Here is a 22,392-nt window from a genome sequence, read left to right on the forward strand (position 1 = left end):
GGATCAATGTAAAGAAATGTATTAGTATTAGTATAATGCACCAAATGGTAAAAATCCAATGATCATACTAACAAGTACTGAAAAGGCAATTGATAAAACTCAACAGCAATTACTGATAAAAAGAATTTTTAAGTAAACTAGAGATCCATTATATTTAAAATGACTCACATGATCCAGTAGAAGAGCAGCATTTCCATCAGGGTTGAGGAGGAAGACAAGAGTCCATGTTATTTCCAACATCCTATCAGCGTGGTCAGATAGCGCCACTACACGGAGAACAACGTCGTCATCAGCTGGGTATTACTGCTGAAAAGTAGAAGAAAGGGTTTACAGTAGATACACATAATATGAAATATAGTAGGATTCCTTTGCAGGAAAATACAAGGGTATAATCACATATCAAATTGAACAGGGATACTAATCTTTTGTGCAACACAAAAGATTTGAGAAAAATCCCTCTGGCACAAGAGAGGGCAAGGGAGCAAACAAGCAATTTACAAGAAAGGAATACAAATGGCTGCTCAATATGTAAAACGTTCCGCTGTACACGAAACCAAGAATTGCTAATCAAAGCAGTATTTACATACTGCGGTTCCATTTGTACTGCCAAAAGAGTTTTGAGGACCATAATGGCGGGTGCAGGATCCTGGAAGATGAACATACCCATGCTGCCGGAGATGTGTATACATTGATAGAATACATTTGAAAGGAAATTAACATGTATCAAAACCTTACATTTTTGCATATCATTGAACCCCAGAATTTAAATTTTAAGAATTTATTATTTCTTTTTAAAAAGATTTATTTATTTATTTAACAGAGAGAGAGAGAGAGAGAGAGAGAGAGATCACAAGTAGGCAGAGAGGCAGGCAGAGAGAGAGGGGGAAGCAGGCTCTCCACTGAGCAGAGAGCCCGATGTGGGGCTCGATCCCAGGACCCTGAGATCATGACATGAGCTGAAGGCAGAGGCTTTAACCCACTGAGCCACCCAGGCACCCCAAACTTTAAGAATTTAAACCAAAGGTATTATTACAAATGAGCAGAGAATTGTTAGGCTCCAGAACATTGATCACAGTATTTTTTACTGTAATAAAAAAAGAAAGTAAATTAGATTTGAAAGCATGGGATATACCCATAAAACGAACACAAAATTAGACAATCATTAAAACTATATCATAGAGGAATTTTTAATGATGTGGAAACACATTCAAAATATACTGTGAAGTTCAAGGGAGGAGGTGAGAAAGTTTCATAATAGTATAGTTCCAGTTTTTTATTGAGATATAATCGACATATAACTGTGTGTAAATTTAAGGTGTAAAATGTGATGTGATACACTGGTATATTGCCGTGTGATTACCACCATAGCACTAGCTGAAACCTCTACTATGTCACATAGTTATTTCTCTTTTGTGGTGAAAACAATTAAGATCTAGTCTCTTAGCAATTTAGAGGTTTACAATACACTATTGCTGACTATATTCACTATGCTGTGCATTAGATCTGCAGAACTTGCAAGTTTGTACCCATTCATCTCTCTATTCCCTCAATTCTCCTATCCCCCAGCCCCTGGAAACTACCATTCTACTTATATTTATTTTGTAAGAAGAAATCTATATGTATTTACACACACACATACACACACATACAGAGAAAGGCCCAAGGCTAAGAAAAATATGTCCCAAATATTTAGAAAACATTAACAATGGTCATTGATGCTGGTGGAATTACAGGTGATTTCTACCTGTCTCTTTCACCTTCTCTGTTACCTTCCATAAAGAACTTGCATTGTTATTTTCTCTGCCTTTAAATGATACAACAAACATCAGGAAATCGTAATTCAAAAGGGAAGATATTTTCTTCTTTTCGAATGAATGGCTTACACTACAATTCAGCATTTTACTGTCTTCAATTCTGGTCACATAAATGACTAAGTAGAGTGAAACAAAGATGTTTGATACTTTTGGGAAGTTTAAGGCTCAAGGAAGGCTGAATCAGATTCGTCTCTAACATAGCTTTGTTCCCTGATGCAAATAATTAGCTTTGTTAAAATCTCCATCCACTGGCTTTTCTTTCCCATGTTGACTTAAACTAGTCTAACATTTCCCCAGATAACTTCATCTAGATTGACTTTCTTTTCAGGACTAAGTTATGTGAGCTCTCCCTTCTAGGAAATTTCCATTTCACCTAATAGTGAAATTGCTAGAATGACGGGCCTAACTTTTGGCGGCCTCTCCCTCTGATCCAGCCTTTCCTGACTCTGTGCCCACGCGACCAAGGTGAGGGAGAAGAGAGAAGCTTCCTCAGGTGGAGTCACCAAACAGAAATGGGTCATCTGTGGTAAAACGTCAGCCTGCCCAGGACGGGGAAATGACAGGACTCTCGGAGTGCTGCGGGAGTGTAGCTGTTGACCTCTCTCTCATGGTGGCTTTGAAAATCCACATTTTGTATTTAACATCAGGGTCAACATCAGGTGCCCCATCAGGGTCACCCAGTCTTATTTTTCCTTTCATGGTTTTCAAGCAATGATGTGGAATCTGGGGACTGACTTCATGAAGGAGCAGCGTGATAGAGAGGAAAGCCCTGACATCAAGCTGCCTGGGCGGCTTCTGCTGACATCCATGAATGCCCGGTAGGGGAGACTCTCTTCCACTCATTATGGTAATCCCGAGAGCATCTCTGAGGCTTTGTTGCAATTTCAAGCTTGTTTTTTTTTTTTTTAAATTAAGATTTTACTTATTTATTTGAGAGAGAGAGAGAGCACAGAGGGAGAGGGAGAAGCAGACTCCCCACGGAGCAGAGAGCAGATGCAGGCCTCCATCCCAGGCCTCTGAGATCATGACTTGAGCCCAAGGCAGATGCTTAACTGACAGACACCCCGCCCCGGGCGCCCCTGTTGCCTTTTCAGTTTTGACCAAGGGTGACTAGTGAGGCCCAGGGCAGGTCAGTGCGGCACAGGTGGGGTTCTGGTGACACCCACTCCCTCCTCCCATTGCCACCGCTGCATCGAACACCAGATCCTCAATTCCCTGGAGTCCGAGATGATTCCAGCAACAGCGACTGGGAGGTGCTGTTTTGAGGATGAGAGAATCCAGCAAACCTAGTTCATGGCGGGAAGCTCTTAATGACTGTTCTCTGGCGCGCTGACCAATGCTGTTGCTAGTCACAAGTTTCTACAAAATTAAATTAATAGGAAATTGAGTTTCTCCGCAGTCCAGCCCCATTCCAGGTGGTCAGTGGCCACCTACGGCTACCAAGTTGGATAGTGCAGATATAGAACATTTCCGTCATCGCCGAATGTTCCACTGGACAGCACCGCTCTGTACCATTAACTTTGAATCTACACAACCGCCAGAACTTAGGGCTGACCAGAATGATTCCCTTTGAGGTGGGAGCGCTCCCCAGATGTTTACCTGTGGAGGTGAGAGTCAGGTGAGGCCATTGTTGGAAGGGTGTCTTTTGTTCCCCAGAGATAGAAAGGGGTGATGTTTGTTTTCCACATGAAGGGAGCTTATCAAGGACCGGCTAGTTTAGCCCGGGAAAGGTGGAAAGGTGAGGCCGAGGAAACCATTCAGAGAGGGCTGGGTTCTTTCCATGGCGCACTTAGCCGGGGACAACAGAAGGGGCGGAGGCGGATTCCGTCTCGAGTCAGCGGAGGAAGCAGCTGCTGGAGGTCTAGTTCAGAAAGGACAACTAATCTGTTTTCCAAACAGATTTTCACAAATAACTGACAGGAGATGGGCTGCTTCTCTGTAAGTATTAACCCAAATAATGGGGTTTAATCATTAAACCTTCTAGGTGGCGGCTTGCTTGTTTCTCTGATATTCTAACCCAGGTCACAGAATGGCTAAGGCAAGTGGAGGGCAGAGTTTGTTTTCTTTTTTCTTTCTTTCTTTTTTTTTTTCCCCCTTTCTCTGTTTGCCTTTTATTTTCCACTCTGAAAGAACGTTATGGCTTCTTTCTCCTGGGGACTACCTATTCAAGTTGAACACTGTGGAACAGGTATGTCACCTTGAAACTTGAAATTAGGTTACGTTTTCAGTCTTCTGATTGGCAAGCCTTGGATGCATGAACTCGGTAACTTTCTAAACTTATGGAAGTGTCACGGCTTGAAAGTTGAGCCCTTGTTTTATGAGTTTGGAAAACAACTATTAGGACACCTATGATGATTGATGTTAAGCTTTCCAGAGGGTTTCGGCCTGAATATTTATAGTTCTGTTTTCTGGTTATTGAAGTGACATTAACTATCAGCACTCAGCACGGTTTGACACAATTTCTCATTGCATGCTGCTCTTTTCAGGGGTTCAATAGCGACCTCTGTCTACTGTCTGCCTTGCTAGACAGCACAGACCTAGAATGGTTCCATTATCGCAGAAACTTCCATTAGATAGCACTGGTCTTTATCATTGACACTGATTTCATAAAAGTACCAGACATTAGGACTGACCAAAACCATCCTCTATGCAAGAAAATGGTTTTAAAGTGAGCATAGTATCAGACCAGCTTAAGGATTTCAAGTCTACAAACGTAAAAGGCAAGACCAGCTTTGATCAGGAATCAACACAGACAGTGTTTACACACGAAAGGCTTGATAACCATGCTGATGATGTGGTGAGAGCCCTGCTCACAGATGAGAACGATCAACTCAGTGCTGTGCACGGAAATGGAAGGTGCTAGCCAGCTGTCCTTGGAGCATGATTTTATGTTGTCTTTCAGATGTTGGGGATAATTTGACCTGATATCCTGTCTTTTCATTGCTTCTCTTAAATTCAAGAGTGTGAGCTGGCTGGTGATGCATGGGGGTTGAGTTCTGGTCACAAAACAAAGCCTCAAGCTATTCGATCAGAACAGGATGCACTTAGTTCTAGATTACACATCTTGCCAATGGAACCACTCATCTTGGGTAAATGTTAAAGGATTGAAAGCCCATGCAGTGGATGAAGCCTACAGCCACTACAGCATTCAAAACCTTTCAAAGAGGTAAGCTCCGTGCACAAAGGGAATCAAAGGGTTCAATACCAGAGAGGATAAGGAAAGAGTTACTGAAGCTAAACATACGTATACTCTATGACCAGGAATTTGGCTCCTGGGTAAATACCCAAGAAAAAGAAAACATAAGGAAAATACATGGGCAAGAATGTTCATAGCAGTTTAGCTGCCTGCTATGCAAATACTTGACACATAGCAGATGCTCAATAAAAATTGTGAAATCGGACTGAGTCTTTAGGTTTTATGTGTGGCTTCACAGATGAAGAGACACCTACTAGTTGTATGTATTTGTTCATCAGTTTGGATTTCTAGCCTATACTATGGATTACATACTTTAAGCAAAGCCATTTTGTTAACGATTTGTGTTTCAATCCATTATTACTTTAATAAAACATCAGACTGAAGTCTTTGGGATAGTATTTTTCAAGTTTTTATTTAAATTCCAGTTAGTTAACATGCAGTATAATATTAGTTTCAGGTGCAGAATTTAGTAATTCATAACCCACATATAATAGCAGGTGCTCGTCATGAGTACCCTCCTTAATCCCCATCAACAATTTAACCCACCCTCCCACCCATCTCCTCTCTGCTAACCATGTTTGTTTTCTATCGTTAAGAGTCTGTTTTCTAGTTTGCCCCACTGTTTTGGTTTTTTTTCATATGTTCATCTGTTTTGTTTCTTAAATTCCACGTATGAGTGAAATCATATGATACTTGTCTTCTCTTATTTTGCTTAGCATATACATGTTAGCTCCACTCGTATCATAGCAAATGCCAAGATTTCAACCCTTTTTACTGCTGAGTAATATTCCATTGTCTATACATACACCACATCTTCTTTATCCATTCATCAGCTGATGTACATATGGGCTTTTTCCATAATTTAGCTATTGTTAATAATGCTGCTAGAAATATTGATGCACATGTATCTCTTCAAATCAGTACTTTTGTATTCTCTGGGTAAACAGCTAGTAGTGCAATTGCTGGATAGTAGGGTAGTTCTATTTTTAACTTTTTGGAGGACTCTCCATACTGTTTCCCACAGTGGCTGCACCAGTTTGCATTCCCACCAACAGTGCGTAAGGGCTCCCCTTTTCTCTGCATCTTCACCAACACCTGTTTCCTCTGTTGTTGATTTAGCCATTCTGACCGGTGTGAGGTGAAATCTCATAGTATGTGAAATCTACATTGACTTGTATTTCCCTGATGATGAGTGATGCTGAGCATCTTTTCATGTGTCTGTTGGCCACTTGTATGTCTTCTTTGCAAAAATGTCTATTCACCTCTGCTGCCCATTTTTTTTATACTAGATTACTTGTTTGTTGGGTGTTGAGTTTTATAAGTTCTTTATAGATTTTGGATAGTAAAGTAACCCTTTACCAGATGTGTCATTTGCAAATATTTTCTCTCACTTTGGAGGTTGCCTTTCAGTTTTGTTGATTATTTCTTTCTCTGTGCAAAGGTTTTTTGTCTTGTTGGAAGTCACAATAGTTCATTTTTGCTTTTGCCGTGCCTCAGGAGACATACCTAGCAAGAAGTGGCTAGGGCCAATTTCGAAGAGGTTACTGCTTGGTTCTGCTCTAGTGTTTTGGTTTCTTGTCTCACATTTAGGTGTTTCGTTCGTTTTTATTTACTTTTTAAAAAAGATTTTATGTATGTATGTATGTATGTATTTAGAGAGAGCATAAGCAGGGGGTGGAGCAGAGGGAGAGGGAAAGAGAGAACCTCAAGCAGACTCTGTGCTGAGCACGGAACCTGATGCCGTGACCCATTCCACGACCCTGAGATCATGACCAGAGCCAAAACCAAGAGTTGGACGACCAACTGACTGAGTAACGCAGGCGCCCCTCCTTTTGAGTTTATTTTTGGTTATGGTATAAGAAAGTGGTCCAGTTTCTTACCTTTGCTTGTTGCTGTCCAGCTTTCCCAACACCATTTGTTGAAGAGACTGTCTTTTTTCCATTGGATCATCTTTCCTGCTTTGTTGAAGATTAGTTGACCATATTCTTGTGGGTCCATTCCTGGGTTCTCTGTTCTGTTCTATTGATCTGTGTGTCTTGTTTTTGTGGCAGTACCATACTATCTTGTTCATGACAGCTTTGTAATATAACTTGAAGTCTGGAATTGTGATGCCTCCAGCTTTGCTTTTCTTTTTTAAGATGCTTTGGCTATGCAGGGGTTTTCTAGTTCCACACAAATTTTAGGGTTGTTTGTTCTAGCTCTATGAAAAATGCTGGCGGTATTTTGATGGGGATTGCATTAAATGTGTCGATTGCTTTGGGTAGCATAGAGAGTTTAACAATATTTGTTCTTCCAATCCATGATCATGGGATGTTTTTCCATTTCTTTATGTCCTCTTTCATTTCTTTCACCAGTGTTCCACAGCTTTCAGAGTACAGATCTTTTACCTCTTTGGTTAGGTTTATTCCTAGGTATCTTATGGTTTTTGGTAAAGTTGTAAATGGGATTGATTCCTTGATTTCTCTTTCTGCTGCTTCATTATTGGTGTATAGAAATGCAGATTTCTGTACATTGATTTTGTATCCTGTGACTTTACTGAATTTGTGGATCACTTTTGCAATTTACTGTTGGAGTCTTTTGGGTTTTCTATATTGAATATCATGTCATCTGCAAATAGTGAAAGTTTGACTTCTTCCTTGCTGATTTGCCTTTTATTTCTTTTTGCTGTCTGATGCTGAGGCCAGGTCTTCCAGTACTATGTTAAGTAACCGTGGTGAGAGCGGACTTCCATGTCTTCTTCTTGACCATGGAGGAAAAGCTCTGTTTTTCCCACTGAGGATGATATTGGCTGTGGGTCTTTCGTATATGGCCTTTTTGATGTTAAGGTATGATGTTAATGTTCCCTCTATCCCTACTTCAGTTTAAATTTTAATTAATTTTAATTTCCTGGTTGACCCATTCATTCTTTAGTAGAATGTTTTTAACCTCCATGTATTTGAGGTCTTTCCAAATGCTTTCTTGTGGTTGACTTCAAATTTCATAGTGTTGTGGTCAGAAAATATACATGGTATGATCACTCTTTTTGTACTTGTTAAGGCCTAATTTGTGACCGAGTATGTGATCTGTTCTGGAGAATGTCCGGTGTACACTTGAATACAATGTGTATTCTGCTGCTTTAAAAGGAAATGTTCTGAATATATCTGTTAAGTACACCTGGTCCAGTGGATCATTTAAGGCCATTGTTTCCTTATTGATTTTTTGCTTAGATGGCCTGTCCATTGAGGTAAGTGGGGTGTTAAAGTCCCCTATTATTATTGTATTATTATTATTGAGTTTCTTTATATTTGTTATTGTTTTTTTCTGTTTTTTAAAAATTTTTTATTTCTTTTCAGCGTAACAGTATTCATTGTTTTTGCACCACACCCAGTACTCCATGCAATCCGTGCCCTCCCTAATACCCACCACCTGGTTCCCCCAACCTCCCACCCCCCGCCCCTTTAAAACCCTCAGGTTGTTTTTCAGAGTCCATAGTCTCTCATGTTATTAATTGTTTTATATTCGGGTGTTCCCATGTTGGGTGTATAAATATTAACAACTGTTGGATTTCCTTATTGGATAGTCCCCTTTGTTGTGATATAGCACCCTTCCTCATCTTTTGCTACAGTCTTCGTTTTAAAATTCACTTCTCTAAGTACTGTTACTCCAGCTTTCATGTCTGTTTTGTGTGATAAATGTTTTTCCATTCTTGCATGTTCAATCTGCAGGTATCCTTAGGTCTAAAATGAGTCTCTTAGAGACAATGTATAGATAGGTCTTTTTTTTTTTTTTAATCCATTCTGACACCTTATGTCCTTTGATTGGAGCATGAAGTGAGGTCTTTGGAATAATTAATTCAAGCTTAGGATAACTATAAGGAAGGGCCTGATATTAAAGAAAGCATAGTATTATTAGAAAATAAAATTTTAAAATAAATATGCCGATGCTGGAGCAAAATAGCCTTTAGGCTATTTTGGCATAGGACACATTTGTGTGTCATATGTGGCACAGAACACATTTCCTTCTGCTTTTCCATCAATGAGAATGTCTCACTGGTGGCTTCAAGTTGTGTCTATAGATGGGTGGGGAAGCCACGAGGGGCTCCCTTCTCCTTAACTTCATATATATACATAGAGTCCCATGGGAGGTACTGATGGAAATAGCCATAGGCTAAAGCAACCCCCCCCAATCATCCGGTGGGGTCACTACTGTCTACGTACTCACACCTTTACTTGTGTAAAGTGGCATGAAAAAGTAGCAACCAACTGTACATCGCAAGTGACAGAGATGACAGCACTTGGGAGGCCTGTGGTGCATAAAATTTCCCAAACCCCAAATGGGCAACATGGTGGACTATTGTGAATGTCTTTAGGAAATGCTTTTCATGATGTCTGTGGACCAGTGGAGACATAGGTGGTAAACATGTGTTAAAAGGAAAGGAATGCACCACCTTGACAACTGCAGGGTGGGTGGGGACTTCATGTTGAGCAGTCAGGGGAAGGCCTCTCCAAAGGGATGCTCTTTAAGCTGAAGTTGGATTAGCAAGCAGCAGCCTTCCAGGGGAAAAATGTTCCAGGAAGCCTTCTTTTTGGCAGGATGCCCTCCACGGAGGGAAGGGATGATCTTGCTGCCAGAAAGTATGAGAGCCAGCAATACTGCTGTCAGGCGGCGGACTGATGAGGGCCGCCTCATGAATCAGGGTGTGTTTAAAATGCAATTCAAGGGGCACCTGGGCGGCTCAGTCATCAAGTGTCTGCCTTCCACTCAGGTCATGGTCCCAGGGTCCTGGGATCGAGCCTTGCATCGGGCTCCCTGCTCAGAGGGATGCCTGCTTCTCCTTCTCCCACTCCCCCTGTTTGTGCTCCCTCTCTTGCTGTATCTCTCTCTGTCAAACAAATAAATAAAATCCTAAAAAAAAAATTAGGTGATTGCTTTGCAAAAAATTGAAAAGGAAAAATTTAAGAAAAAAACAAAAGCCTTCCTGTTACCTTCGAATGCAGCCCCTCCCCCAGACAGTCTCTTTATCTTCTGCTCTTCCGGTCCCCAGGTTTACACATTGCTCTGCTGCTCATACCGTTTCTTCCTCTGGGTGCCTGCAGTGAACCTTGTTAATGACTATGTTAATTCAGATGTTTCCATTCGTAGGAAGAGTTAATTTAAACATGTAACATTTTAGATGAATTTTGAGGAGTTCCCATTTGCATTTTTTTTCACATGCAACATTGTGTACGTTTGTGAATATCTGATGTTGTTTACTCAGCAGACGTGTCTCACTTGTACATGGTATGGAGAAGGCATTATTGCCAACGCCCATTGAAAGTCAAAAGGTGCAAAACTCCATCAAGGGTCAACAGACGTTTCTGTAAGGCCATAGGCAGAATGAGTGCCAGCAATAGTGCTGTCGGGGGGCGGAGTGATGAGGGCTGCCTCATGAATCAGGGGGTGTTTAAAATGCAATTCACTTGCTAATCCCATTCTCCACGCGCTGCCATGAAGAAGGCTGCATCCTTACGTGAAGGGGCTTCCCCTTGGGAAAGGGCCCCCCAGAATGCAAGACAGCATTGAGAAAAACTTTGCAGAGAGGCCGCCTCTCTCCGGCGGGTGGGTGGACAGAAGATGCCAGTGGCTTGGCAGCCGGCTCAGGTTTTAACTCTTCTGCCTTAGAAAGGCCTTCTGGTGCCAGGGCGGGACAAAATAAATGCTGGGGGGTAGCGGCTCTGGGAAGAACTGCATCCCCTCAAAATGCTTATGATCGAGTCCGCAGCCCTAGTAGCTCAGAATGGGATTGTATTTGGAGATAGGGTCCTTGAAGAGGTGATGAATGTACGGTGAGGTCATAGAGGTGGGCTTTGGTCCAGTAGGAATGGCGTCCTTACAAGAAGAGATGGGTTCGCAGGTGTGCACAGACGGAGCCCGGGTAAGACAGGAGAGGACAACCATCCACAAGCCAAAGGAAAGGAGCCTTAGAAGAAACGGACCCTGAGCACCCCGATCCTGGGCTTGTAGCCTCCGGACCAAGAGACCATAAATCTCCGTTGTTTAAGCCGCCGGGTCTGGGGCATTTGTTAGAGCAGCCCTGGCGGAATGACCCGGAGGCAAGTAGCGGTTTCCGGGAGGGCTTCAGGGATCCCGATCTAGAACATCACTGTTTCCTTCTTTCTCCTGGTGGCTTATTTTATGAATGTTGCAGAAAACTAGAAGTTACTGAGAGAGACAGAATGGAAAATGTAAAAGGTAATGCACTAAGGGTAATCAAATCAGATCAGAAGAACGAAAACTCTAGTTGTCGTAGCCCTGTAACCAGTCCTCACTACCGTCTCTTACATCCAGCCCGACGGCCTCCAGTGACGCAAGCTCAGGAGCTCCTGAGGACGCTTTTGCGTACTTGGCGACCCGTGGCTGGCAGAGCCTTGACCCGCTGCAACCTCGACTGACAACGCAAGAGGGTGTTCCTGCTAGAGAGATGGGTCCTGGCTACGTGCACACAGGACCGACAGGCAGCGGGACGGGTCCAGTCCCCCTCAGCCAGCAGGCAGTGGGAGAGAAAGCGAGAGGGCCGGATAGGCAGGGGTGTGGCCAGGCAGAGAGGGCTGTGGCATCTCCTGGCCCTTCCCCGGAGGACAGGGCCAGGCGGGAGCGGGTGCCAGCGCACAGGCAGGTGCGGCCTGGAGGGGTGCCGACCGCTGGGCCCGTCCCGATGAGTTGCTGCCCGCGCCCCACGAGCGATTATGTGCTCTGAGTGACACTTTTGCTCGGGCCCGTCTGCCTCAAGGCAGGCCTCGAGCTGCTCAGAGCCTGGCGCTGTCTGTAGATGAGGCTCCGGCATGTCATTCCCTCGCCACGCAGGCCGGGGGCCCCGTCCCTCAGGGTGTGCAGGGGAGCAGACCCGGGGCCTGCCTTGTGGCTGCAGAAGTCCGAAGGGGGAAGGCTGACCCAGGCCCCAGGGACGGGGCGACAGGACGGCTCTGCCAGCGGCTGCCCCCCGCTGTACCCCGAGGAGCCAGCGGAGGCCGCTGGAGGGAGCTGCCTGCGGGGCCAGGAGAGCAGGCCGGTGAGGCTGGACGGGCCCGCCGGAGGCCGAGCACGGGGTGGGCTGGAGGACGCTGGCCAGAGCGCAGCGGGGGCCCCCGAGGCGCCCTGAGTGGGGAACCTGAGGGCGCCCACCACAGCAGAGGAGAGGACCCCGGACGGCGGAGCAGCCTGGGGCGTCCACAGAGGGCCCCGGCGAAGGGACAAGAGCCCTGCTGTTCCCTTCGGTAGATGCCCCCAGCCCTCTCCGTCCTTTCCGTCCCTACAGGAGCGAGAATGACGTGGGTCGGGGACAGATGGGGAGACGCGTGGGGCTGGGGGGCCACGGGGACGGGAGGGCAGTGGGGCGGCTGTGTCCGAGGTGAGAAGACGGTTTGGATCCGAGTTCGGATGCCACCGCCCCGAGCTCCTTCATAAGCAGGAGGGACGGGAAAGCTGCATGGTTCGCCCGAGACGCTGTCAAGGACCGACGGAGAAAGAGCCGACAGAGCCGCGGGAGGCAAGTGTCTGAGGACAGAGCCTCTCTGTGCGCTGTGGTCGGCCGCGGCAGCCCGTGCGCCGTTGTGGCTGCGGCTGCCCCCGCGGAACGGGGGACCTCGTGGCGCAGCCGCCTGCGGGCTCGGCCCTGACACCGGGACGGTGGGTAAAGCCAGGTCTCCCTGGGCACGGCGCCCGCAGAGGAAGCGGGGCCTGGGGGACGTGACAGGACGGCGCAGGAATGGCAGGGACAAAAGCTTTCGAAGTCCTTACTGGAACCCTGCTGTCAAGTGATTTGCTTCCTACTTCCTGGATGTTCCTTATTGTTAGACTAATTTATCTATTTCAGAGAGAGAGACAGAGCAAGCGTGACGAGGGGCAGGAGGAGGAGGAGAATAAAATCTCCAGCAGACTCTGGGCCAAGCGAGGTGCCCGACGTGCGGCTCCGTCTTGTGACCCTGAGATCATGACATGAACGGAAATCAAGAGATGGTCGCTTAACTGACTGACACACTTAGGACCCCCCACCCCCACCCCAGGTTTTCTTAAAAGCAGAATGGAAGAGGTATGGGCAAATGGCAAGGACAGAAAGTTCTGGTTTCGTGAGGTCAGGTTATGTGAAGATCTCTTGTGAATTCGAAGATGGCAGCTAGGGGTTTTGAAGTTGTTACGGTAAGGTTTAGGCCAGATTTAGTAAAATAGTTTCAGAGAAATGTGTAAATGTTGAAGGTAGTTTCTAGGGAAATGTAACCGAAGGTGACACTCGAGTCTGCTTCCCAAGCAAGTCGGGAAATGCACCTGCCGAGTTCGTCCGGTGCTGGCTTTTAGGGTAATTTGTCAACTTTTAGCACGAGAGGGAGAAGTCTGACTCGGGCATGGCCTTTTCTTTCTGAATCTCACGGTGTAGGGCATGGAATGGATTTCTTCCTGTGCCTAATTATTCAGGAATAAGTCCTGTGATCTGAAAAGGAACAATATGCTGTTTTGTCCACGGTAAGGGGATTAATGGTCTTGTGCTTGTAAAACAGCAGCCTGGCTCCTCTTTAGTCCTTTGATTTCCAGAAACAAGAGCCTGATTCTTACCTCCCCTTGGATGCAGTTGGCCCTGTCTGGCACCATTGAGGAGAAACGGCAGTAGAGCCAAGTCGCAGAGGATTAGTGTAAAACCAGGGCTTTCTACACTTGAGGAAACGGAGTGGACATTTTTACCTTTTCAGGGCTTTGCTTGAAAAGCTGTTTGAATGTACATAAATATTAGTACTTTGTAAAAGAGTTGGACGAAATGATTATTGAAGTGAATTCTGATAATTCCATCGGACCGACCTCTATATACCGGTACCCTCGTGGACACACTAAGATCTCACGCCCGTTCTAGCAACTGCTGTAGAGTGAAATGCCTCGTCTCAAGTCCAGCAAATGGCAGGGAGTAAACCTCAAAACACGAACTTGACTTCTAGCGGTTCAGTCCAAGACATTTTGTATCTAACAGTAACTGTCAGCATTGAAAATATTGACTTTAATATTTTCAGGAACAGTTTGCATCTTCTAGTAATCTTCACGTCTAGGTAGATAAAACATTTTCAATCTCTTTGCTGAGGTGCTACGTGAAAGTAGGCATTGCCCCAACGGAAACCCCAGGGAAAGAACTTGAATTCCCAGGTAAGGATGCTGTAGCTCCATGGTGATGCGGACACGGGAAAGGACGTAGGGTCACGGTTGTGTTGGTGGACTCCTACGTGTCCCTATTCCTTCTTTATTTTTCCTTATGCAGCTTCTCTGCACCTGCTAGTGTGTCCGTTTCCTTGTTTATCTTCTGTCTGCGCCCCCTTAGAACGCAAGCTGCACCGGAGAAGAGACTTTGTTTATTCTTGGACTCTCTAAAGGTGGATGCTGTGAAATTCATGTCTGAACACTATTTAAAGAGGCTTTCGATGGTAGGAACGAGGCAGGGAAAGTGTCCAGAAGACCTCTTAATGCAGTTCCTGGCTTCCCCATTTTCCCAGCAACGTTACTTCGCATTTGTTTAAATTCTGTAAATGGCGTGAGCCACACATACTCTGCCAGTCCCCGGCTTTTTCATTCAGCAGATTCGTTTTGAGATGTAACGTGTCGTCAAAAGCACGGAGCTCTAGTTCAGTGCTTTCCCACTGGGGGTGACGTCGCTCCCCCTGGGCATAGCTGGCAATGTCTGGAGATGCGTGCGGCTGTCACCGCTGGAGGCGGTCCTGCTGCTGTCTGGGCGACGGGGGCCAGGGGTGCCGCTCAGCATCCCGCGATGCAGAGAACCGCGTGGCCCAGTAGCCCAAGAGTGGAGAATCCTGGGGCTATGTCCTTCCTTCGGTTTGTGGAACAGTATTTCCTCCCTAGCGCATAGTATGTTTGCGTTAGCCGTCCCCTGCGAGTGAGCATTCAGGTTGTTCGGCTTCTCTGTTCTGAAGGAGTGCTGGGAAGAACATTCTCACTGCTCTGTGTGTGTGTGTGGGGGGGGTTGTGGTGTGTGGTGTATGTGTGGTGTGTTAGTGGGGGTGTGTGTGGGAGTGTGTATATGGTGTGTGTGGGGGAGTATGTTGTGTGTGGTGTATGTGTGTGGAGTGTGTGTGTGTGTGTACGTGGGGTATGTGTGTGGTGCGTGGCGTATGTGTGTGTGGCAGGTGTGTGTACACACCGTGTAGGAGAGTTTCTCATGGTCACGCTCCGCTCTGGGCAGCACTTCCAAGCGCTGCTACACATTCGCACTCAGCGCCGCCTGGCGCCCCAGTTCTCAGCATCTTTCCCACCACTTCCCAGTATTTAGCATTTTCAGTTTTGCCAACAAGTAGCTTATTTTTTTTTTAAAAGATTTTATTTATTTGACAGACGGAGATCACAAGTAGGCAGAGAAGCAGGCAGAGAGAGGAGGAAGCAGACTCCCTGCTGAGCAGAGAGCCCGATGTGGGGCTCGATCCCAGGACCCTGAGATCATGACCTGAGCCGAAGGCAGAGGCTTTAATCCACTGAGCCACCCAGGCGCCCCAAGCAGCTTACTTTTAAAAAGACGAAGCTTGACTGTTTCTGCCAACAGTGGTCACTGTCCCTGTTTTTCCACCAGTATGGGCTTTTTTTTTTTTTTTCCAAGTACCCCCCACCCCCCACCTTCCCACACCCCCCCTTCCCACACCCCCCCTCCGACCCCCCCACCCCTCCCCCCACCACCTTCCCACCTCTTTCCCCCCCACCTCCTTCTGGAATATATGGCAATGTTCGGAAATGTTTTTGTATTTCACAATGTGGGTTTGCTACCGGCCCCTAGAAGATAAGAGGCCAGGGTTGTGCTAAAACCCTACAATGCAGAGGACAGCACCCAAGGACCAGGAAAGAATTACCTGGCCCCAAATGTTAAGAGTGCCAAGACACAGAATTCTCAGTGTAGACGAAATCCTCGTATGTGTCCCTTTGAAAGAAAGACGACACTCTGTATAATGAAACTTTATTATTGTTACTAACAGAAGAACACTGTTTTCACTCAAGAAACTGGGAAAAGGGGAGAAGCAGGCCTTCCCGCTAAGCGTGTCTCCAGGGAGAAGGCGGGCAGGGGGAGGGCAGGAGGCAGCCCGAGGTTTGGATGCCAGCCCCGTGGGCTCAAGGGCGGTGGGTCTGGGGCCTGGGCGGAGCTGCTGCCCGGGCGGTGAGGGCTGGCTGCCGGGGCCGGTCACTCATGCGGGGGTAGAGCGGGGGTCAGCGGGGTAAAAAGACGGCTGGTTTGAGTCTCAGGCGGTGGCTCAGGATACAAGGGGGGCCCCAGGCTGCAGGAGGGCCCAGGCTCTGGGACATGCTCATCTGCTCTCAAGCCGAGGCCCGGTGACTCTCCTGGGGCCTGCTGGTGTCCTGGCAGCGGGTCGGGCCCGGGCTGGGTGGCCTCCTGGTCGGCGGGATGCCAGAAGAGGCCTCTTCTCAGAGGCCCAGGCCTGGGCACGAAGGCAGGGGCCATGCCATCTTTCCACACAGGCCTGAAGGCGGACGGCCTGGCCCCTGGGCTCTGCCTCCTCCTCTTGGCCGGGGGGCCTTCGAACCGGAGAGATCTGCGGCTCCTCTTCTTCCCTCTCTGGCCCGGGCTGCGAGCCCTCAGCCGGATCTCCTTGGCGCAGGAGTGCGGGCGCTCCTGGGTGGCTGGGCGCCCGCTGGAGCTCCCGCCGCCCTCAGGAGGAGTGATGTTGACGGTCACCGTGTTCCAGATGTTCAGGACGTTCTGGGCCTTCCAGAGGCAGTGCCTCACGAAGCTCTCGCGACCGCTGGAGAAATCCAGCCCCAGGAAGGTGTGGAGGGGGGACTTGCCGCGGAAGCTCCTCCAGGCCTTGGGCACTACGGCCCTCTGGACTCGGGGGTGGTCCAGGTGGGGCGGCAGCGGGAGGCGGGTCCGGCTCTGCATCCAGCGCTCCCGGTGCACCGAGATGACTTGGCTCGGGACCGGGCCGCGGCGGTGGGGGGCGGGCCTGGCTCGCAGGTAGCGGTTCCCCCAAGCGGGGCGTGGCAGCGCGGCCTTGGCCGTGCGCAGGTATCGGCCCAGGTGTCTGCTCAGGTAGCCTCCCATGTTGGCGGTGCGGCGGCGTCGGGGCCTCGGAGGGCGAAATACGGCTTCCGCAAGGGCTCCGGGTGTCTGCGGACGCGGAACACGCCGGGCTGGGGCGACCGTTGAAATCGCGACGCACGGGCGGCACGCGGGGTGTCACGCGGAGAACCTTCTGGACAGGGGCCCTGCACGAGCCAGGCCCGGGCCCCGCGGACGGGGAAGATGCCCCGGGCACGCCTGCTGCTGAGGACCGGGGACCCTCCAGATCACACTGCATGTCCCTGGCGCGTGGCTCTAGGCACAGGGGCCGCGAGGGCTGCTTTGGCGTTTGTACCGGACACTTAGCGGGAGAAAATGTAGTCCTTTCTATCGGGTCCTGAAAACTACAGAAAACCGGCAGAATGGCACTCTCCTTTGTTATTGTAAAAATGCACTTGAATGTTCTTTTAAAGGAAGAGGAATTGTGATGTGGTGATTGTAGTACTTAGGTTTAAGGTCTGTTGAAGTTGGTGTGAATCGGTCTGTTTGTGAAAACTTCCCTGCAACGTCCATGCAAAAATGCACCTACTGGGTTGTTCCCCATGGTGCGATATGAGATAGAAAGTAGAAGCTAGTGATGAACAGGCAACAGATCTGAGAGGTGCATGGCTCAGTGGTGAGGATATATACTCAATATAATTTAATGAAGAAGCACCGGAAGTTTTTTCCCCTTTTTTTCTTATTAGTTTCAGAGGTAGAGTTCAGTGATTGATCAGGTGCACATAACACCCAGTGCTCATTACATCAATTGACCTACTTCATGCCCATCCCCCAGTTAGCGCCCTCCCCCCGCAACCTCCCCTCCAGGAACTGTGTTTGTTTCCTCCAATTTAAAAGTCTCTTATGGGGCGCCTGGGTGGCTCAGTGGGTTAAGGCGCTGCCTTCGGCTCAGGTCATGATCTCGGGGTCCTGGGATCGAGTCCCACATCGGGCTCTCTGCTCAGCGGGGAGCCTGCTTCCTCCTTTCTCTCTCCCTGCCTCTCTGCCTACTTGTGATCTCTCTCAGTCAAATAAATAAATAAAATCTTTGAAAAAAAAAATAAAAGTCTCTTATGGTTTGTCTTCCTCTCTGATTTCATTTTACTTTATTTTTCCCTCCTTTCCTTTACGTTCCTGTATTGTTCTTTAAGTTCCACATTTGTGAAATCATATGATAACTGTCTTTCTCTGATTGACTTATTTTTCTTAGCATAATGCCCTCTAGTTCCATCCACGTCCTTGCAAGTGGTATCATTCTTTTTGACGGCCGAGTAATATTCCATGATGCATGCGTGTGTTTGTATACACACACACATCTTCCTTATCCATTCATCTGGTGGACACCCGTCTTCCTTCTATATTTTGGCTGTTGTGGACATTGCTGCTATAAGCATTGGGGTTCAGGCGTCCCTTCAGATCACTATAAGCACCCAATATTTTCTGAAGTCAGTGACTTCGGCTCAGACTATCATCTCAGGGTCCTGGGGTCGAGCCCTGCATTGGGCTCTCTGCTCAGCAGGGAGGGGCTTCTTTACCCTCTCTCTCTGCCTGCCTCTCTGCCTACTTGTGATCTCTATGTCAAATAAATAAATAAAATCTTAAAAAAAAAAAGATACCAAATGTTTCAGGAAGCAGGGGTGTGGTTAACTGGCGGGTGCAGGGCAATGAGCTGACATTAAATTTTTTGGCAAATTCATTATGGAATGATCTCCAGGTAGATGATATTTTTTATTTATTTTTATTTTTTAAATAAAGATTTTATTTAGTTATTTCACAGAGATCACGAGTAAGCAGAGAGGCAGGCAGAGAGAGAGGAGGGAGCAGGCTCCCTGCTGAGCAGAGAGCCTGATGTGGAGCTTGATCCCAGAACCCCGGGATCGTGACTTGAGCTGAAGCCAGAGGCTTTAACCCACTGAGCCACCCAGGCGCCCCTGGGTAGATGATTTTTAAAAGAGAAATTCCTAAGATAGAAATTTCTTCGTAAGAGATTTTTCATGGTAGAAAATAACTCTTCCTATATACCTAACGTATCTCTTCAGGTGGTCACAGCTTGAAACTGGACAGCCTAATGCCACTGTGTATGGATTTCTTATAACGTATTTTTCTTTCGAATGTCTACGGAATTTCCTACATCTTATCCTCAGCATAACCAAGTGGATGTCATTCTGCTTTGTAGGTAAAGAATCCTCCAATAAATCTTCTGCTGGTGAGCTATAGGCAGTAATAAATGCATCACCCCTACGCTTTTACTGGTAAACCAATGTGTTGATTTATTCAAAGCTGTTTTCACATTGAAGATGTTTCTTTTCACATACTAGGTGGTAAAGGACTTCATGTATTAGTTGGTGTTAGAGATCAGCACATATTAGTTAGTGCTCAAGCAGAGGTGAGCTTGCACCAGACATCAGAGACTGTATGGAGACAGTTCTGGTTGTTAACTTGTTGGGGGTCTTCTGGCATCCAGTGTGTTGAGGCCAAGGACATTGCTAAACATCCTACGATACACGAACAGGCCCCCCACAATGTAACAAGTGACATATTTTTTGAGACACATAAAATTTATGGGGAATAAACAATTCGTGGAAAATTACAATTTAAGAATTTACATTGAAGGTGTCTTTATCTTTCTATTTAATACCATGGTATGAATTTTATTTCAAATAGTGTTTTGTGTCCCTTAGGAATATCTGACAGTTTTCTAACATTTTACGTTCATTCCAAGGTATTTTAGTTTATTAGTTTCCATTATAAGTAGGGTTCTTTCTTCCATTCTATCTTGTGATTTAAATATGCCAAAGGAATTGATATCTAGAAATTAGTATGGTACTCCACTAATGTTTCTCTCATTTTTTTAAACAACCTAACAAGATTCTTTCTTTTTTTTTAAAGATTTTATGTATTTAAGAGAGAGAGAGGGAGAGAATGAGAAGGGGGAGGGTCAGAGGGAGATGCAGACTCCCTGCCGAGTAATGCGGAACACGATCCCGGGACTCCAGGATCATGACCTGAGCCAAAGGCAGGTGCTTAATCAACTGAGCCACCCAGGCACCCCAATATTTCTCTTATTTATCTTCTTTTGTCTACTGACTACTACCAGAAGTTAGCCAATTTAGTATTTAATATGCTAATTAATTAGTAGCTATCCTTTCCATACTAGTCATACTCGTTATTTCTGAACCATGATTGGTCAGTCTACTTTACCAATTTAGATAATTCTCATTTCATTTGCTTTATTAAAAAATTCTACAAAAACGGGGTGAATGGGTGGCTTAGTCAGTTAAGCATCTGCCTTTGGCTCAGGTCATAATCTCAGGGTCCTGGGATGGAGCCCCACATCAGGCTCTCTGCTTGGTGGGGAGCCTGCTTCTCCCTCTCCTCTCCTGCTGCTCCCCCTGGTGATGCTGTATGTCAAATAAATAAAATATTTTAAAAAAAATTTTACAAAAAAATACATTATGAATTTTGTCAATACATTTTAGGAATGTATGAAAATGAAAACACGAGCTTTTCCTTTATCTTTGCTAATGGGCTGAAGTCTATTAATCAGAACTACATCATTCCTCCCATCCAAGTACTAACCAGGCCCGACCCTGCTTAGCTTCGGAGATTAGATGAGATTGGGCGCGTTCAGGGTGGTATGGCTGCAGACTAATCATAACTGTGTCATTCCTAATACTGAATGATCCCTACATTATTAGAAAAAATCCTATGTGATGTACTGGTAGATTCAGGTATTTTATTTAGCTTTCCTTATTTCTAAATATTCTTGAGAGATACTACTTTTGGGGCTTAGTGTTTATTTGGGGGTGGGTGTCCAATCTTTGGTGGGTTTTGGTTTCACTGTTATCTTGGCTTCATAAAAAAGAACTTAGAAGCTTTTGTCTTTGGAAAAAATTTTTAATCAATAAAATTTCAAAGCAAACAAGTGAAAGCAATTATTATTACAGTTTAGTTCATTTATGAATTAAACGTTCTGTGTGTTGACATAGTAACCACCACTTAACCTTTCATTTCTAAATGCAAAGCAAATACCGAAACTTCAAAGTCAAAACTTCTGACTTAGAATAAAATTTCTGTGTAGACATTGTTGGGCTCTGTCCTTACCTTGAAATTCCACATAAGTATCTCTTAAGAAAATTAAGGCTTTTTACACAAATACAGAGAACAAACTCTGTATGACAGTTGGCAGAGGAAAGGGGAATATTGCGGAGGGGGTGGATTAGAAGGAGAAAATGGGTGAAGGGGAGTAGGAGGTACAAGGCTTCCAGTACTGAAATTAGTAAGTCATGGGGATGAAAGGTAAAAAGCACAGGGAAAACTGTCAGTGGGTTTGTACCAGACTTGTATGGTCCAGTGACAGATGGGAACTACGCTTGTAAGCACAGCATAACATACCGGGTTGTCAAATCGCCATGTTGTACACATGCAACTAATGTAACACTACGTATCAACAGTACTTCAATAATAAATAAATATCAAACTGGTTCGAACACATCCATTTCCAGCCTTCTTTTTTTCCATTTAAAGATCTTAATTTTTATAGCAATTCTATACCATGCATATATAGCAAAATACACATTACTGTCAAAAATGAAAGCAAAAAGCTTATGTTCTTCTAGGTCTTAACGCCTGTCTCTGGTTAATTTGAAGTATCTCCAAATTGATGTCCAAACTGAGAAAAGATGTTAGCACATCTCAATAAACATGTATTAGCATTACGAGATCTTAACAACTGATGCCAAAGTTGGAGCCCAGCCTTGCTTTAAAGGGGCAAGCTAGCGTGTCCTCAGAAAGAAATGTGGAAAGAACATACCTGATCGTGATCAACCTCTACGGGCTGCTTCTTAATGATCCAGGTGACGGACTCGGAGAGTGGGGGGGTAGTCAGGGACCCCGAGTAGGTCCAGTAATCTGGGCAGGCAGGCATCAGGCAGGAAGGATCAAATGACCCAAATTCCACAAGGGTGTCCTGGCCAAGAGAAGAGGTCACCAAGTCATCATTTCATGGTGAAAATCACTCAGGAATCAGAGGACGGGGTGATGAGTCTAGGGGAGTCTAGGGACCAGCAGCGGTCTGGAGGAATTCTGGGCACTTTAGGACAGAATCACGCCCCTGCCTTGTTCCAGTCATTAACTAGGTAGTTCTGCTCCTCCTCCCCGGGAACAGGACCGGGCGCGGCGCACTGCCTCCCTCCGTTCTGGTGACTTGACTGCAGTGCTGTCTCTCAACTCTTTGGGAGGCATCGGGCAGTGAGTGGCGGGTGCATGAACAAGGAGACTTCCCCTTTTCAAGAGAACCCGACAGAATTCTCCTTTCTAAAACGCAATGCAAATTT

The 22,392-nt window shown here is 46.2% G+C and overlaps 2 protein-coding genes across 5 annotated transcripts in view; both read right to left on the reverse strand.

The window, feature by feature from the left end:
• Positions 1–287: 287 nt before the first annotated feature.
• LOC122896868 (carbonic anhydrase 5B, mitochondrial-like) overlaps positions 288–22,392 on the reverse strand; it is a 44,338-nt gene continuing 22,233 nt past the window's right edge. For 2 of the 4 annotated variants that reach the window (XM_044234954.1, XM_044234957.1), the window contains exons 6-7: positions 21,870–22,025; positions 20,475–21,728 (exon numbers count right to left, since the gene is read on the reverse strand). The gene's annotated coding sequence lies outside the window, so the exon portion shown is untranslated. Of the gene's footprint in view, positions 307–17,026; positions 17,422–20,474; positions 21,729–21,869; positions 22,026–22,392 lie in introns of those variants that run through there. The other 2 variants (XM_044234955.1, XM_044234956.1) reach the window with 2 other exon arrangements.
• On the reverse strand, positions 16,181–17,059 carry LOC122896713 (POM121-like protein 2). The gene has a single exon (XM_044234762.1). The coding sequence runs from the start codon at positions 17,057–17,059 to the stop codon at positions 16,181–16,183; it is 879 nt and encodes a 292-aa protein (XP_044090697.1).

The sequence above is a fragment of the Neovison vison genome, chromosome X (assembly GCF_020171115.1).
Source record: "Neovison vison isolate M4711 chromosome X, ASM_NN_V1, whole genome shotgun sequence".
NCBI lineage: Eukaryota > Metazoa > Chordata > Mammalia > Carnivora > Mustelidae > Neogale > Neogale vison.

What these genes read in the sequence shown, in the direction of transcription:
- LOC122896713 (XM_044234762.1), bottom strand. Translation starts at nt 17,059, where the DNA reads ATGGGAGGCTACCTGAGCAGACACCTGGGCCGATACCTGCGCACGGCC.